Below are 18,448 nucleotides of genomic sequence, written 5' to 3'. Positions count from 1 at the left end.
TTTGTGAAAGGGACAAATAAAGGTTCCAGATTCAAGAAATCTGAATTTTCTGTCCATGGTTTCTGGGGTCAGGCATTACAGGGTTAACGATCAGTGCAACAAAACTGTTCACACCTGTGATTTCCAGTTGAGGCTAACTGCATGAACAAGATTATAAAATAACCCGTGAACAGCCTCCTCTGTTTTGGTCTGTATTTTGTCTAATGCAATAAAGGCAACACATGGTGAGGACTGGAAACCAAACAAAACAACAGGAACTAGATCGCAAAGATTTTCCCTAACCATTTATTTTCATTTAATATATTTTTATACAAATGTAATACCATTATAATATTGGCTACAAACATTATTTTGCATACAAGGTACTTTTACTTAAAGCACGCTAATAATTGTTGTCTGATGCTTTATTTCCTACCTGACACATTGATATGGTTATTTCCCCCCTGAGCTACCTCACTTTATTAGTATTTTTATTTAGCATTTTCAGCAGGTAAACATGTCACAAGTCACACACAGTCTCTAATCTTTCCCCAGCCTGTCGTCCTTAGTGGGTCCCCACACTGTAGCAGCTGTCAGCAACAGGCCCTGGCACATTAGTATCATTGCGAGTACATGTCACAAATACTGAAGAAGGCTGAAGAATGGAGTCTTTTGTAGGAATATAAAAGCAAAAACATAAGAACATGGTTAGATAGTCGTCTCTTCGAATTTATATTAGTGGAGTTTTATAGCAGCTCAGTCACAAACAAACAAAATAAGTAATATTACTAGGATAACAAACAGAAGGAATATATACTAAATATTACTTGTTTAGTGTGTTAACAATGATTTATGGTCATATGGATTGTTGTCACCACCATCAAACATGCAAGTCAAAGGTTTCTCCTTTCAATACTTTCTATTTAATAATAAGAACAGTTGATTTATTTTTCAATTAATATTATTTTTTTTCCACAGTGGGATCTGTTAGTATAAAGTATAGAAACAAAACATGAGCACATACGAGTAAATAAAAATGTTCCTGCAGAATAGAAAACAGACTAATTAGTAAAATGTTTTATTTGTGCAGCGCAAGTGCAAAGTTTCGGTTTGCGGAAGTATGTATGGTTCAATGGGCATGCGCGAAGTAAAAGCGATGGGGATGTTTAATTTATGTCTCGGTGCTCGCCGGAGGACGGGTCGAGCTCTGTGGCTTCAATTAAGGGCGAAGCGGCAGCGAAGAGCGGCCGCGCAAGGTGAAGAAATCCGCGGACCTTCGCTCGTTGTCGCATGTTTGGCGCCGTCCGGTAAATTGCAGGGACGCTAACACAGCAGTAGGTGGCGAGAATGCTTCGTTTAGTTGCAATTCGCCATTAAAACGAAGAAGAAAAAGAAGAAGAAGGAGAAGAAGAAGAAGACGTCCAGTAATCGACTTGTCTCCGGGGCCGAGGCCTAAAGACTTTTTTTTTAATTTTTTTGTAAACGCCCGCTGTTAAAATTGCGTGTGGATGCCCGGATTCCGGTGCCCGTTTTGACCGGGGCTGAACCGATGAAGCACTTTAGCCTGTGATTGAAGCAGAAACGGTCGGAAACGTTAGCCAGCTAGTTGAAGCTACCGCTAACTGCCAGCGAGGAAGTGAGGATCGAAAAAAATGACATCTCGGAGGTGAGTCTGGAAAACAATGTCTGCTGGAAATTTTTAGCTGAGTTAGCTTCAGCTAAACTGAACTGTTTGGATGTTTGTATGTCGGTGGCCAGGGTTTGAGTGTGCCGACGTTTCTGGAAAGAAAAGTGATGGCAGAGGAGTAGCTAGCCAAACACTGCTTCATATAGCACACACCGGCAACTTAGATGTGTAGTAAACACCATTCACACTTTCACCTTATTATGCTTACTATGAGTCTGCTTTATTAACTGTTCTTAGATCCCAGTCAGTAGAAGGGAAAGTTCAACCTAGCAGCACACATTGAAAACCGAACACAGCTGTTGTCTTAAAAAACACAGGACAGGTTTGTTGTGATAGGAGCTGCTGTTTAAACCCCCGCAAGGCTTCTGTGATCTCCGAGTAAAATCAGTTTTATTTGCATAGCACACAATCACAGACTGGTCCCAGAGCAGCGGAAGACAGCCTCTGTTCCCAGAGTTGATTTAGAAAAGAAAAAAACAAACAAACAACAACAGCTACCTTTTAATGGGGAAATCTCAGGGAGAGCAACAGAAGAGGAATCCTGCTTCCAGGCCAGTCAGACATGAAAAAGCTGTGATATAGAAAGAGTAGACGGAAATATCAGCAGTAGAACATGAAGCAACAGAATGACAATACAAGAACAAACATGTAATATTTTATTAGATTTTACAGATCTGCTCCAGACATGCAAAAACATCAACAAGACATCTACTCCTCATCCTCCTCCCTGATTGAAAAATCCCCAAATCTATGAATGTACAAATGTTTTTCTTTAAATTGCTTTAACTACTGGTAACAAAACTTCACTGAAAAATCCGCTCTCCGTCTGTGTGACCTGCTGGTCTTACAGATTTAAGGTGAGCACAGACAAACTTTTCACATTCAGCAGATGAATGTGAAATCAGTCTTTTAGTGTCAAACTCTGTACACGCATCGTTGTGCTCAATCAAGGTCAGACATCCGACAGAAATAACAATGACCAAAACACATTTTTGAGTGTAGAAGGTTGAAAAGTTTCAAACCAGTGTAAACATGTGAATGTTCTGTATTAAAGAGGGGATGTTGAGTGACTTTCAGTTTCTGCCAAGAGCTGGTAGGACGTTAACCACGAAACCTCCTCTGTACCATGAAAACGTGAAAAGAGGACAGATAGGAACTAAAATTAAGGTGATGATAATTTAACAGCCACAATTTTTTTTTTAATCAATTTACTTCACATAGATAGCAGTAAACTATTTGCTGTTACTGCCCATTTGCCTTTAAAATAGCACCACTTCTCCTTGGTCCTGCAAACGTTTTTTTAAGGTACTTGGCAGAACAGTTGTTCAAGCATCTTGGAGAACTTGCCACAGTTCTTCTGTCGATTCAGGCTGTCTCAGTTTCTTCTGTCAATTCATGTTATACCAGACTGAGATCAGGGCTCTGTGGGGGCCAGACCATCTGTCGCAGGACAACTTGTTCTGTGTGTTCGGACTCGTCGTTCTGCTGCTGAATGAACTTGGGACTAATCACATGCTGAACACCTAAGAGGTTACTGTACGTTAACACAAGAGGCAGAACTCAAGGATGATATTCACACAGATGGAGAAGTACAAGATGCCAAGAGAAGATGAAGCTGTTAATTGCTGACAGCATATGATGTGAAGACAGTCATGAGCCTGCTGGAGGATCACAGATATTTGGCTGAAGCACACACATGAGACATGAACAGACAAAGGGAGACAATCCTGGGAAATGTAAAGAAGAAAAATCCCAAATAGTTATGGATGTTCTCTGATCCATTGCAGAACACAGCCTTCTTTTATTTGGTCTGAAAGGTTGGTCACAATCCCTCGACAGTGGTTAGAAAAACACTTGTGAAAGCGCTCCCTCATTCACACTCAATGCTTCAGTCTGTAGTAAACAGTGAATTGAATCTCAAACACATATGAATGGTCATCATTCATCACAATAACTGGCCATCTTTGTTGTAACCATGGGTGATTTATGGCTGCATGTGCAGCAGGTTTTATGCTGCACTGTCACTGAAGTAGAAACGTTTATTTACTTAGTTTTACCTAATTTGTCATGTTTTTGTATTTTTGTCTGGTTTTATATTCAGGTCTGTGTGTTCTGTGCTTTACTTGGCTGCAAGACAAGTTAACATTGAAGGGTGTCGTTAAGATGCAGGGGCAGTTTTGGCATCTGCACAATTCACTGCATTGTTAGAAAAAAAGGTTCTTTACAACCCAATACTTGGGATTTTTGAAAACATGGACACTCACATAAAACAGTGGAAAGTGAATTTAGTGCACCATACAGTAAATTGTTTTCCTCCTCGCTCAGGTGGTTTCACCCCAACATCACAGGTGTGGAGGCTGAAAACCTCCTGCTGACTCGTGGAGTGGATGGGAGCTTTTTAGCCAGACCCAGTAAGAGTAATCCAGGAGACTTCACCCTCTCAGTACGGTAAGTGATGCCGTCATTCACAAGTGTATTTTATTGTGATGTCTCTGACTGTGTCTGAGGAGTGACAGTTAAATTAGCACCAACTTTTCATTCATACTGTCTGAATGAAAGATCAGAGTGGATTCATTTAAAGAATTTACGTTGGGAAAAGATTAAAATCCCGATTGGACACTAGTTTGTTACCCAAGACTTGTCTTTACTGTCATGAACTCTTTTATGATCAATCAGTCATTGATTGATTTTTAAATGTAGAAGAGGCATCCGAAAATTTCTACTCAGCTTTAACCACAAATGCTTTTTCAACTGAAAATCACAGAATCGTGAAGCTGTTTCTGGGTCAGACTCTGAGGTTACAGTCATAGATCTATAAATAAACCTCTGTCTGATATGTTTGATCTATATTTTCATCTCATCACTTTGTCTCCATCAGGTCACAGCTGAAAAAATATATTTAAACATTTAATCTAACAGCACAAAATCTATTAAGGAAAGAAAAGTCTCTTAAATAACTTGGTCTAGTGGATGACGCTGAATAAAATGTAATAGTTTGAACTTACTGACTCTTTCCTGCAGCTCAGACTCGTTCACTGTTGTTTTTTTTTTAAAGATAAAAATGCTTTAACATCACACATGAATCTTTCTGGCTCCACTGGATTAAAATGGAGGCTCTGCTCTTTCTTTACCTGTTACCATGGTGAATCGTTGAATCGGAGCTCCATTGATGATGCCTCTTTATATTCCTCACGCACACGCTTAACTCAGAGTGAACATAATCAGGGTTGATTGAACTGACTCAGATCAGTTGTTCCTGAACCGAAAACTCAAGCTGTGTCTAGGAAGTTGTGGCCCTTCATAGCTGTTGAAGACCCCAAAGGCTGAACCGAAATGAGGTGGTCTGCTCTGCAGAGGATTATTGCTTCATCAAACCAGAGCTAAAAGGAGAGGAAATATTGCATTTGTATTTAGCAGCTTGACACAAATGCAACACAATGAAAGACAGTGTTGCTCTGTGTCTCCTGGGTTTGTAAACAGGCAACGGTTTGCTCATATGTTTCATAGCTTCATAAGACGATATGTGGTGCCGGTGTTGTGTTTTCAGTTTGTCCCGCTGCCTGAAAAATCACCTCATCCAGTTTTAAATGTGGTGTGATGCTCACACTGTTAAATGATGTTGGGTGATTACAGAAAAGGTCCTCACACCAAACTCTGCTCCATCTTCAGCATGAACTGTGTTAAATGATAGTGGGAAAGCAGCATCATCCAGAGAAGGACGACCAACCTTTTACTAATAAAAAAAAATAAAAAAAAGTTTGCGGTTTTATCTGAGGGCCTGTCGAGTCATAAATTTTTAAGATGAAGTATCATTAACTCAGTTTAGCTGATGTAGCTGATGTTATTTTTGTAACAGTCTCATATTTTCTCCGTACAGTCTCTCATCTCTCACCATATTTACTTCCTATGGAAACAAAACAAGTCACGCTCCTCTTGTGGAAACGGAGACATTTCCACAGGGAGACTAGTCTCCGCTGGTTCAAACCAGCACATGTGTCTCTTTATGTGCACACTCTGCCAGACTGAACCAAGAGTCATCCAAGGTTACATGCTGCTGAACCTCAGACCTGCCACAAGTTCTCTTTTTCTATTTTCCGAGATAACGGTGGTCGCCTGCAGTGACTCAGCACAGCGTACGGCGTCTATCTGCTTTGTGTCATAAAAACATGGTGGTTTCCTTCAAATTAGCCAGAGTTGAGTCTCGGTGCCGCCGCTCTGCTGCTTGATATTTTCACAGTTTGTTTTTATAGCAGTGATGGTGCCCATGTTGTAAGTGGTGCATGTGACATGGTGTTAAACTGTTTATCACTTCGCTCGTTTTAATCATCATGCGTGCTCTGAGCGTCAGAGGGGCCGGAGGAGACGAAACACGGGCTGCAGCTGAGAACTAGTTTCATAATTGATTAACCTGCTGATTATTCATTTCATAAATTGAGGGCTGCAGCTAATCATTAATCTACTGATTATTTTCTCAATTAATCAGTTGGTCTATAACACATCAGAAAAATCATATTTTGTCAGCTTCCTTGTTGACAACTTTCAAAATATGTTCAGTTTACAATGAGAACATCATCAAATGCTCACACAGGAGAAGAAGGGGGCAGAGACTGGTTGGCATTTTTGCTGTTAATGGATTAATTGATCAACTTATCGTTGCCTCTCTAATACCATTTACTGTCACATGAGATGGAGAAAATCAGCAGATCCTCACAGCTGAGAAGCTTGAACTAGACAATGTTTGAATCCATTATTAAATTAGTTGTCAATAATCTTTCTGTCGATCTATTAATCAACTAATAATTAGAAGCAGAACCCAAGTATTTTGTTGGACCAGCCCTGCTGAGATGTTTTCTGTCAAGACGTGGACTCATCTTCTACATTTAGTGAAATCTGAGATGTAATAGATGAATCTCAGGTATTAATGACTGTGAAAGTGAGAACAACGGTTTAATTTTTACTCATTAACAGGACTTTTTCGGAAGAACGTGAGCTTCCTGTTGGAGTCTCTTTGTGTCCTGATGATGATGATGATGATAATGATCTTGACCCTGCTGGTAACTGTTCTTTCATGATTGCACTTTCCTGCAGGCGAAATGGAGCCGTCACTCACATTAAGATCCAGAACACAGGGGACTACTACGACCTGTACGGCGGGGAGAAGTTTGCCACTCTTGCAGAGCTGGTGCAGTATTACATGGAGCATCACGGGCAACTGAAGGAGAAGAACGGAGACGTCATCGAGCTCAAGTATCCACTCAACTGTGCTGATCCCACCTCAGAGAGGTGAGTGTGATGATGAATGTCGGCTCTCCACGTTGTTGCGATTGTAGACACTTATTGTTTTTTTCTTATCTTTAGTCCAACCTCAGTGATATGAACGGGGTTGATAAGATATTAGAAACACCAGAGTATATAACATCACAACACACTACAGCCTCCAAAATCAGTGTAAACATCAAACAGAACAGTTTCATCAGAAACGACCTCCATGACAGAAGGCTGCGCTGCAGAGCTGTCGCATTAGGTTCAGATACCTGCACCTAATAAACCGGCAACTGAGTGTGTTGCAGATTCCAAATAATGGAGGAGGCCTGAAACAAGAAAGCCTCTGTCTCAGCTGAACAGATGCTGCTGTCAGGCTAATGGAGTAACCAGTATTTGATCTTTTTAAATTCAGTTGAATACACATACTCAGGTTCCTCAGCTTCATCGCATTAACTACAATCACTGTGAAAATGTACTTTTCCATCCCGAGAAAGAGGAACTGGCTGTGCGGTGGTTATAGACATTGTGGCAAACTGCGTTCCCATTACATTCATCCACTTTGTCTTTTCCCTTAATAAAATATGTGCAATTTTAACTCCAGTTGTTTTGGTTAATTAAGAAAAATATGTGCCAGTAAAACAAATATACAACCGCATTTTATATTCTCAGAAATGAAATCAGGGTTTCCAGCAGTATTTTATGGAGGTATTGTCCTGCTGTGTCTGAAATAGAGAAGCTTCAGGGAAAGTGAACAGTGACGCTACATCATACAGCAAAGGCTACGTTCTTAATGAGCGAGCTGATGGTTTCAACTGTCAACGGGAAATGACGTGGACGACGAGATGCGTCACCTATGACCTAAACGTATGATCTGAATAAGAAAACATAGCTCGTTCATGCAAGGTGTTTACACTGTGATCGGATCTGATGACCACATCTGGATGTGGTCTGACTCACATTGTGACCAGGTCTCAGTCCAGCTGGGGGACCGGATTATGTTGAACTATCATGCTACAGTAAATGGATTTTGTACATTTGGCTCCACTTTAGTCGCTGCGGCTGTGATCTGAGGATGAGATGTGTTTGAGGATGAAAGAGAGAGAGTTTCACAAGAAATAGATCCTTGAGGTTATTGTGTTTGTAAACAATAAACATCCTTGATTTTATTCATGTAAACAGTAAGAGCGATGCCATTTAAGAAATAAGGTAACACGTTTATCCTCATCATCAATGGAAGCAGATGTTTTAATGTGAAGTATTCTTTTGTGAGTTGAGTCCAGTTGAAACCTGTTTTGCTGTTGTGTGTGTTTGTGACAGATGGTTCCACGGACACTTGTCGGGCAGAGAGGCTGAGAAGCTGCTGACGGAGAAAGGGAAGAACGGCAGCTTCCTGGTGAGAGAGAGCCAGAGCCATCCGGGGGACTTCGTCCTGTCGGTGCGTACAGGAGATGACAAGACGGACAGCAGCGACAGCAAACCCAAAGTCACTCACGTCATGATCTGCTGCAAGGTAAACGCACTTTAAAGGTGTGATTCTGACTGGTGCAGATGTTAAGATGTGCAGCTGTTGCTTACAATGTTCCAGATGTTTTTATTGCTGGAGGACAAGCTTTTTATTTGAGTGCTGAACAGCCACAGCCACAAATTCAGCGTGTTAACAAGCACTTGAGTATCCTGTTAACAGCTGACAGCAAATATCACGTCAACAAGAACTTTCTGTTAGCGGGGCGGGGGATCAGAGAAACCTAAAGCCTGAACCATGAAGCAGGATTAGTGGGTTATCCAGTCATCTTTGAGGATTATCTCTGGTGTTCCAGTATCACGAAGCTGGCTCAGTTTTAACAGGTCTACGTCACCATGGTAACCTGTGATGCACGACTAACCCGTACCGAAGCAGGTTAACTTCAGGCAACCTCATCGTTTCCTGTCGACAGCCCAAACACCAACCAATCAGGACAGAGTCATCAATCCTGTAGGATCCCAACATGGACAAAAGACTTTACAACAAAGTGACAAATAATAAAAGAGAAAAGATATCTGTATAAATCAACACAACATGTTTCAGACAAAGGAGTTTTCTTCCTTGTACCGGCCCCTGATTTCACAGGAGGCTTCTCTTGGCCATCTATACACGTAACCATGTTTCTGATCAGCTTTTACATCTGAGCTTGTGCATGACAGAAGACTGGAGTCAGGCTGAGTGTCGCTGCGACAGCAGAGCAGGAGGATGAGAGGAGAGATATTTACACATAGTGATAAATCCTAAAATTCCATCTAAAGTCAGACTGAAGCTGAAGGAAAAGTGTCCCTGTAGTGAGGTAGTTTCAGTTTCCCACTTCTGTCGATGAAATTTGGGAAACAAAACTGCTGTAAAAATGTGTCTTTCCAATATTTAAAATGATCGACCCTCATTACTCATAAGAAGCCAACCTGACGGGTACAGAGTGGAGCAGTAAACAAAGGGGAAGTAACGCCAGCGTTAGCAGCTAATGCTACTTCCACTTGGCCCCAGCTCCTCCTGGTTCAAGGCAGAACTGTTACTGATCAGTTCACAGGGACCTGTTCCCATACAGCATTATTAAAGACTGACGCTGTCCTGGGAACTGTGTTTAACAATATCCTGCCAGTTGTATTTAAATCCATCCTCCTTTCCCAAAAGTGTATCACTGCTCGTGCCTACTACTGTTTATGTGGCAGATGACATCATTTCCTGTGGTATTGCTAAGTCAGTGAGTGAGTGATGAAATGTGATTTATGCTGGTAACACTTTTAGTATATACATTTTAAAGTTTCAGATCCTTATTGTGGCTGAATCTTATCAAATCAGCCTTGAACTGCAGAATATCATCTCATCACGTTCGTCTGAATTGTTTTTGTGCGTGTAAACATCCTGATTGTCGTGTGGTGGTGACACTGCTGTTGTACTCGCTGCTGATATGGCTGTGGCTTCTTATCCAGCACGACCTGAAGTACGACGTGGGCGGAGGCGAGAAGTTCGACTCCCTCACCGACTTGGTAGAGCACTACAAAAAGAACCCCATGGTGGAAACGCTGGGCACCGTGCTTCAGCTAAAACAGGTTCGTCCCCGTCTCTGTTTTCCCAAATATTCATGTCTCTCAATCTGTACACCAGGAGGCTAAGGCAGCGATTTCTGACGTTAACCTCTGTCTGAACTCGTTCTCCTCCACAGCCTTTGAACACTACTCGTATTAATGCAGCAGAGATTGAAAGTCGAGTTAGGGAGCTGAGCAAACTGGCGGAGGCCACAGACAAGGTCAAACAGGGCTTCTGGGAAGAATTTGAGGTGAGTGGTTTTGTTCATTTTATGTCGTTTTATGGACCCAACCATTTAGTTTGTGCCTTTTCCTCACACACTAAATCCCCTTCAGACACGCACCTTGTAAAATAAATGTGATGGAAATTTCACACATTGGTTTCACATCTCATTCAGCTCCAGAGTCACTTTTATATAAAAGTCAATGAGGTTGTTGAACCTGAAACATTTTCAAAATGGCTCAAATTAGAATTGAATGTTATCAGATTAATGTAGAGGCCACGACAGCTGAGGGACAGACGGAGACGGAGACTGAGTGTACGTCTTGTTTGCCTTATGAACAACACTAAAGTACATTCAGAACTGATTTTAAAAGTCGTCTGATATGATCATGAGTGGTCAGCTCTAAGTTCAGGTGTGAACGCACCCAGGACACATTTGAGATCTGATCACTCAGACCACATTCAGAGGTGGTCTGGGCCACATGTGGCTTCATTCTTTTAGCACAGATGCATCCTGGGCCACACTGAAGGACCGCCTCCTCCTCCCAACACAGTTTCATAATGAAATACTATTTCACTGTAGAGCTGTGAGCAGGGCAGTGATTCACTCAGTCTCTCCCTGCCTCTCTCTCTCTCTCTGTCACTTGTTTCACTACGTGAAGGAAAATGGAGTAAAAGCTGACTGTCAAAGTCTCCACAGTCTTATTCTCTACAAAGGGTCTTTAATGAGCTACTTGGACATTAAAAACAAAAACAACCTGTGGGAATACGTCAGCAGATACATCAGAAAACATCTGTCCAGCTGGAGCAGAGTATGTAAATTAGGTGCTCAACACAATGACTCCCAGATGCTGCCTGTGTGTGTGTGTGTGTGTGAGAGAGTGTGTGTCAGAGTGTGTGTGAATGCATTGTTCGGTTTCAACTGCAAAACATGTTCTGAAATCCTTTTGTTGGTCACCAGCAGCCAAACATCAACTCTCTGTGACTCTGTCTGTAAATGCCTGTCATGTCTGAATGAAGCCATAACAAACATTTACATGTCTGAATGACTGAACGCCATCACTTAAACAGAGAGATGAGACCAATTATGTAACGTACTCCATGTCTGAAGGGGGCTTAAATAAATACCAGCAGTGTGATTAAAGATGTTGTAAGTCTTGTTTGACGTCTCTCTCTCTCTCTCTTTCTCCTCATCATCCAGACGTTGCAGCAACAAGAGTGCAAGCTGCTCTACAGTCGCAAAGAGGGCCAGAGAGCGGAGAACAAAAACAAGAACAGATACAAGAACATTCTTCCATGTGAGACGCGCTCGCTGCTCCTTCACTACAACAGCCTCTCAGTTTACAGCGCACACATCACCTGAGGGGCTTTTCTACGGCGACTAACTGTTCTGCTGTTGTCTCTGTTTCCAGTCGACCACACACGCGTGGTGCTGAATGATGGGGACCTAAATGAGCCGGGCTCTGACTACATCAACGCCAATATCATCATGGTAGTATCCACTGTCATGGTAAACTCCCTTCATCCTCAGGGGATTCACACACTTTCACACACACACAATTATTGTTCTGTAGATGATGATGTGTAGATACTTGGATGTAGAGCTGCGTTAGTCGACCTGCATGTGTGGTCAGTGTCTGCTCTTGTTTTGACTCTCTGCTGTGTTTCTCTGTTGTATATGATGCAGCTGACTGACATGTCTGTGTGTGTTCGTCTGCAGCCGGAGCTGGACTCAAAGTGTAACAGTACCAAGGTGAAGAAAAGCTACATTGCCACTCAGGGCTGTCTGCAGAACACCATCAGTGACTTCTGGAGGATGGTGTTTCAGGAAAACTCTCGAGTCATCGTCATGACTACCAAAGAGGTGGAGAGAGGAAAGGTGAGCAAAACGATCAAGGGCTGAACTGTAGTTTCACGTGGCTCCTTCGCTGAAAGTTAAGACGCTTTTTAAAGACATGTTGTAGTTTTGTGCTGCACAGTTGTTGTTCCTGAAGTCAACAGTGTAACCATTGACTGTGAGACACTCAATGCAGCTATGATTTATTCTTCTTCATGTGGAACTTTTCAAAACAAAAGTCATAAAGTGCTTCACATTAAAAGCATGCTGGAGTCTACAAAACAGAAATGGAAACAACAGAAACACTGAAATTAATTTTACAAAACTACAAATATCAGTTGTAAAAAATGAGTAAGTAAGTTTCTGTAATTTAATAAGCAACAGTCACAGTATAAGTTCTTATTTTATTGAGGTCAACACTCAAACACCTTCAGGATGTGGGTTTTACTAGATTCAGCAACAAAAGTAAATCACTGCACATCTGTCATCACATTTTGATTCAAAGGCACAGCAGAAACATAAATACAGCGACCTCATGAGAGTTTAATGAAACTGTCCCAGCTGTGGTTTCCTGTAGGACTCCATCGCTCAGAGTATGAAGCTGATTGAAAATGATCAAGACAATTAATTGATTATCACAATTATGATAGATTGATTCTCCGTTGATTGACTGATGACTTAAATTTCCAGCTGTGCTCATTAGACTGCAGCATCAGAGGAAATGTGACACAGTGAGTGATGTTGTTGTGTCTCTGCAGAGTAAGTGTGTGAAGTACTGGCCGGACGTGTCGGCTCTGAAGGAGTACGGCGCCATGCGCGTTCGCAACGTCAGAGAGACGGCTGCACACGACTACATCTTAAGAGAGCTCAAACTGTCCAAAGTGGGACAGGTAAGTGTGTGTGTGTGTGTGGAAGTGGAAGCTCATATATATCAATGTAACATGAGCAGAAAACGTGCATCGTATCATCCATTTGAAAAGATATTTGTTTATCTGGTCTCCAGTTGTGTTAGATAAAAAAAACAAAAAAATAGTTGACTGTACTGCAGCATGTTAAGTGTGTGTGTGTGTGTGTGTGTGTGTGTGTGTGTGTGTGTGTGTGTGTGTGTGTGTGTGTGTGTGTGTATTCAGGGCAACACAGAACGTACAGTTTGGCAGTACCACTTCAGGGCTTGGCCAGACCACGGAGTCCCCACTGACCCGGGCGGCGTACTGGACTTCTTAGAGGAAGTCAACCTGAAGCAGGAGAGCATACTGGACGCCGGGCCTATAGCGGTACACTGCAGGTACAAACACACACACAAGTCAAACCCTGAAAACACTTGAGTAAAGAGCCATTAATCATCTCACACAGACACCATCAGTTGGCACAGAGGACACATGTTGAATGAAGGACTTGTCTTATATTCTGCAGCGCAGGGATCGGGCGGACAGGAACGTTTATAGTGATCGACATCCTGATTGATGTGATCAGAGAAAAAGGTGAGTCTGCATTGTGCACACACAACAAACAAAATAAAACAATGTAATATAATAGAAATAACAGAAAATCATAGATTATGACTCAGTAACATGTTCATTAGTTTTCTGTATTAATTTGCTAAAACAGGAAACTCAAAGTAAAATAGGTTCTGTTTAATATCTCGTAATATTAGAAATACATTGGAGTAACGTTGTTATTGCTTCTTCTATGTCATTACTTGATTAACTTATGTGTGTGACAGATCAATAATGATAACTTGGTGTAAATGGGATCACACACTCACACACACTCTCCAGCCACTTTACTCTGTTGTTGTGTTACCGGTGCTGAGGATGTGTCAGTGTGAAGTGTTGTTTTCATGCTGCAGGGGTGGACTGTGACATCGATGTGCCAAAGACCATCCAGATGGTTCGTTCCCAGCGCTCTGGGATGGTTCAGACCGAGGCGCAGTACAGATTCATCTACATGGCCGTGCAGCATTACATAGAAACACTGCAGAGACGTATAGAGGAAGAGCAGGTGCGCAGCAGACAACCCTTCACTTCATCAGCTTGGTTTTGTTTCCTGCGCCTGTCTCTAACCTTCCTCTGTTCTCTCCTCTGCAGAAAAGTAAGATTAAAGGGCGCGAGTACACCAACATTAAGTACTCTATGTCTGACCTGACTGGGGGGGAGCAGAGCCCTTTGCCTCCTTGCACTCCTATTCCTACTCCCACCTGCACAGAGTAAGTAATGCTGCTGGTAAAAGGCTGTTGAATTGTTGAAGTTGCAATGATTGCATCACTTTCTGAAAGCCTTGTGAGTATTTTGTCACTGAAGTGTGTGTATGTGCTGCCAGGATGAGGGAGGACAGCTCCAGAGTGTATGAGAACGTGGGCCTGATGCAGCAGCAGAAGAGCTACAGATGAGATTCACCTTTGACCCCTGTGCTCTATCAGTTCCAGGTAAATACAACGACAGCATGATGATGGGTATTTATTATTATTTATCATTTATTGATGCGAACACAACACCAAGGTGAACAGGCTAATTTTGACCATCACAGAGCTGTTACACAAGAAACACCACAGCTACACCGTGCTCAGGGATGAAAGAGCGAGCTGCAGCCCCAGAATAAGTTTTAAAAACACACAATCACAGATCGAAGGCTCCCACACTGACAGGATGAGACGCAACGGTTCCGTTTTACCAGTCTGCACAGCGGCCAGCAGCTCACTCCCTCTCCCCTGCCTCTGTGTCTGTTTGTGTGCTCTGTAACTGCATGTGGTTTAGTTGTGTGTGTCTTCTCCGACAAAAGGAGTCAGTTGCCTTTTTAGCAGGTTTACGTTTAAATTATATCTGCCAATTTAGAAGTGAAAAGGGTATAATATGAGCCAGTAAAGGTGCAGGTCTCTCTGCAGGTGAGGTAAATAAAGTATTTGAAAATGGACATTAATTCATATCATCTTTCCATTTTTTTTTTTTCTGTCTCCTTCAGGATCTTGATACCTGACAGTTTTTTCGCCAGCCACACCTTGACGCCTGAGACTTGACCGTAATGACATGGAACAATGGAAAAAACACGACAAACACAAAAACGTGAGAGAGACCAGACACCAGGGTCCTCCTGTTCTCGCTCATCTTACATGAACATTTGCCCTCTAGTTGAATTCTAAACCACTGTGATCATCAGAAGAGCCTTTGAGAAGCCTAATTCCCCCGACTAAACCACAGTTTGGGTTTAGCCTTTGTAGATCTCACCCCGACAAGGGCTGCAAACAGTGAGCACTCTCCTCAGAGGGAAAAAACCTAGCTAACCTTCGCTCATTTCTCATTTTTCTACGTTTTTTTTAATTAACCAAAGGAAAGTTATGTAAATTCTGTTGTGTAGAGGGAAGTGAGGAGTTTCCTGAACAAGGCCTGTGCCAAAACCACAAATGATTTTATCCATGTCTCTCAGCCAATTAAAAGTCTCCATTCGGCCTGAAAAGCCTGTAAAGCAGTGGGAGACGAGACCTTATTTTTGAACTAAAGTGGTGCAAAATTCCCAGTGATTATTGTCCAGTTTTCACTGTGTTATGTAGAGTAATGTTTCCGAATGAAGTATTGGCATTATAGTGTAATATCACATTTACAGTTGATCTGTTGATTTGTAATCCACTGACTTTAAGCATTAATTCCTTTTTTGTGCCAGAATCGCCTTGAAGAGAAATGTAAATTCAGGCAGTTCAGAGTGTGAATTAACTTTTTTTTTTTTTATTTTCTCGTTCACTTGGGTTTAATATGCTTTTGTTGTGATACACAGTGTCTGTTAGTTAACCATTCCTGAGCTCAAGCCGAATGTCCTTAATGCTGCACTTTTATTTAGCAGCATAACAGTTACAGTCAAGCCTTGATTCACCTGGTGGATTTATAAATAATCTGATCTGGGGTACAGGAATTTCGGTGGGGGGGGGCACATGTTTGATTATTTTTTTTGCCCTCCCCCCCTTCATGCCTGCACTTCTATGTCAAAGTCAGCGTGATGACGTATTAAGATTTCAGGGGAGTTTGTTGTGTATCTCAGTTGCAGGCATCGCCACAGACGCCCGGCTGCCAAAAAAACAAAAAAAAACTTTGTTTTTTAAGTTTTTTTTTTTTGTTGTTGTTTTTTAAAAGTGCATATTACATTTTTTTTTTTCATTCATTCTTGTTCTTTTTAAAGACAAATGCCTTTTGTGTACCATTGCCTATTTTGAACACCACATGTACTTAAGTTTAAGAGTCACTGTTTTCAAAAGCAATCACACATCTCTGAGCTTTGGCAGTATAGATAGTAACTGTGTGTGGTTGTAGATTGTTAGGCCTGTGGTAGTCAGCTGGACTCAGTACTAAATACACACACACACACACACTTTCACGTGCACACACAGGTATACAGGTTTCAATAGGAGAGTGTTTTCTTGTTTTCCGTTGATGTTAATCAAACAATTTAAAGGAATAGTCTGACAGTTTGGGAATTTCACTCATCTACTTTGTTACACAGAGTCACATGAGGAGATAGACACCACTCTCACGTCTGCATGCTGAATATGAAGCCAGCTAGCAGGACAGCAGCTGATTAGCTTAGCATAAAGACTGAAAAAGGGGGAAACAGGGAGTCTGGCTCTGTTCAAAGGGCACAGCAAGACGGATTAACAAATGAGATATAATGTGTTAATTTAGAGGTGGCGGTAAATGGGGAAAAAAATGTATTTGTCTCTAGAAGAGAAGATGCCACTCTCAAGTCTGTATGCTAAACATGAAGCTACACCCAGTGGCTGATTAGCATAGCTTAGCATAAAGAAGCACAAAGATCAGAAACGGGTGGAAACAACTAGCCTGATTTTGTCCAAAAGAAAACAAAACCCGCCTACCAGCACCTCTAAAGCTCAGTAAGTAATACATCACATATTGTAAACATGTTGTTGTCCAAAAGGATTTGTCAGACGTGGAACTAGGCTAGTTGTTTCCTTGCTAAGCAAAGCTAACGGCCCGCTAGCTCTAGCTTCATATGCGGTGTACATTATGAGAGTGGTATCGAGCTTCCCATCTGACTCTGTGCTACAAAGCAAAGACGCATTTCCCAAGATGTCAAACTGTTCTTTTAACTTTTATCTTCTCAATCAGCTGCAGTATTTAGGGAAGTGAAATATTTTGTATTCTAGTGAAAACCCACTCACTCACTAACTCATTTCAAACACGTGGCCTAAGTATTTTCATTTGTCAAGCCTTCCCAGCTTCTGCACATTTGCTTACCGTCACTCGCCTTGAGAAACTGCGGTCTTGTGATTGAACTTACTGTAACAGTGCTGACTCAGAATCTCTTAATTGAGAAAAAGGAAGAAGCGGCTCTTCTCTTTGCCTTGAGGGACAGTTCTCAACCACCACTGATCCAGGATTGAACAGGTTCTTTGTGCAACATTTAAAAATCATGAAATCAGTGTTTTTCGGGGGCTGCTTCCTCCCACCGGAGGACTCTGCTAACACTCGGCTGCTGCTTCACAGCAAGTGTTCTTTGGAGCTGCTCTCCCGGGTGAACACCATCCACTGACTGAGTTATGAGACCTTTTGTAGTGTGGTGTACTGTATGCAGGTTTATTGTCGAACGGATGAGTTTGAACGTGTCTAATGTTTAGTGGAGTGCTTGTTTGTGGTGTTTTGTGTCCTGTGGTGTGTGTGTGCAGGGATGTGTGTATGTACTGTGAGAGTGTGGCTGCCTATCAGCCATAAGTTCTTGGATACTTTCTTGTTTTTGTTTTTGTTCGCAGATGATAAAACTGCTTTCCATTTATCATGTAAGCAATTTAGATGCATAGACGTGCCTTCTATGCATATGCCTATGTGTATGTGATAGGTATTAAAAAGACAAAACAGTGCTCTTTAGTTTCCACCGCCATTCAAGAACCTGTAACACTTAAATGTGAATTCTTTCATCCTGAACATCCTGAACAAAAAAGGAAAAACGGTGATCGCAATGCAAACAAACTATATTTTTTAACATGTATATTGTACATGAGTACCAGGTAGAGGAGAATGTACTTACTAAAAACATATCTACTTGCCAATAAGATATACTGTATGTATATTCCTACAGCTTTCTCTCTGTGACACAGGGAGGGACCTCTCACAAAGCTTAAGAGGTTTATTGTATGACTTTCAATGCAGTTAACCATGTTAACTTCCTCAATAACAATAAATGGCTAGCTCATGCCTCATTAAATTGGTGTCTTTTTATATGCCTCTAAAAAAACAGTTCAGGAATTTAAGATGAAGTGCTCTGATGTGTCAAATCACCAGAAACACACAAGTAAAATGAAATGGAACCTAAAAAAATGCTGAATTTTCTTGAGAAATTTTGCATGAAAGCAAAGACGCAACATTTGACGTAGTTAAAATGCTTAAGGAAGTTGAAGTCGAGCTGA

General features: G+C 41.6%; 1 protein-coding gene across 2 annotated transcripts; it reads left to right on the top strand.

Moving 5' to 3' along the window:
* The first annotated feature begins 1,366 nt into the window (after window positions 1–1,366).
* Window positions 1,367–18,246, top strand: ptpn11a (protein tyrosine phosphatase non-receptor type 11a). 2 transcript variants are annotated; one of them, XM_071466505.1, is made up of 16 exons: window positions 1,367–1,645; window positions 3,992–4,114; window positions 6,755–6,949; window positions 8,249–8,441; window positions 9,890–10,009; window positions 10,123–10,236; window positions 11,410–11,506; window positions 11,621–11,700; window positions 11,929–12,087; window positions 12,804–12,935; window positions 13,176–13,330; window positions 13,459–13,526; window positions 13,895–14,046; window positions 14,133–14,251; window positions 14,365–14,470; window positions 15,004–18,246. In XM_071466505.1, exons 1-15 carry the CDS (start codon window positions 1,632–1,634, stop codon window positions 14,432–14,434), a joined length of 1,791 nt encoding a protein of 596 aa, XP_071322606.1. In that variant the 5' UTR covers window positions 1,367–1,631; the 3' UTR covers window positions 14,435–14,470; window positions 15,004–18,246. The 2 variants fall into 2 exon arrangements, with proteins under 2 accessions (XP_071322606.1, XP_071322605.1); XM_071466504.1 differs by having other exon boundaries at window positions 1,370–1,645; window positions 11,621–11,718.
* Window positions 18,247–18,448: the final 202 nt, after the last annotated feature.

Source organism: Trachinotus anak, unplaced genomic scaffold (genome assembly GCF_046630095.1).
Source record: "Trachinotus anak isolate AG129_WGS33_773 ecotype Australia unplaced genomic scaffold, CSIRO_AGI_Tana_v1 ptg000028l, whole genome shotgun sequence".
Lineage (NCBI taxonomy): Eukaryota > Metazoa > Chordata > Actinopteri > Carangiformes > Carangidae > Trachinotus > Trachinotus anak.
The sequence above is the reverse complement of the archived record's forward strand: the minus strand, read 5'-3'. Positions and strand labels throughout refer to the sequence as shown.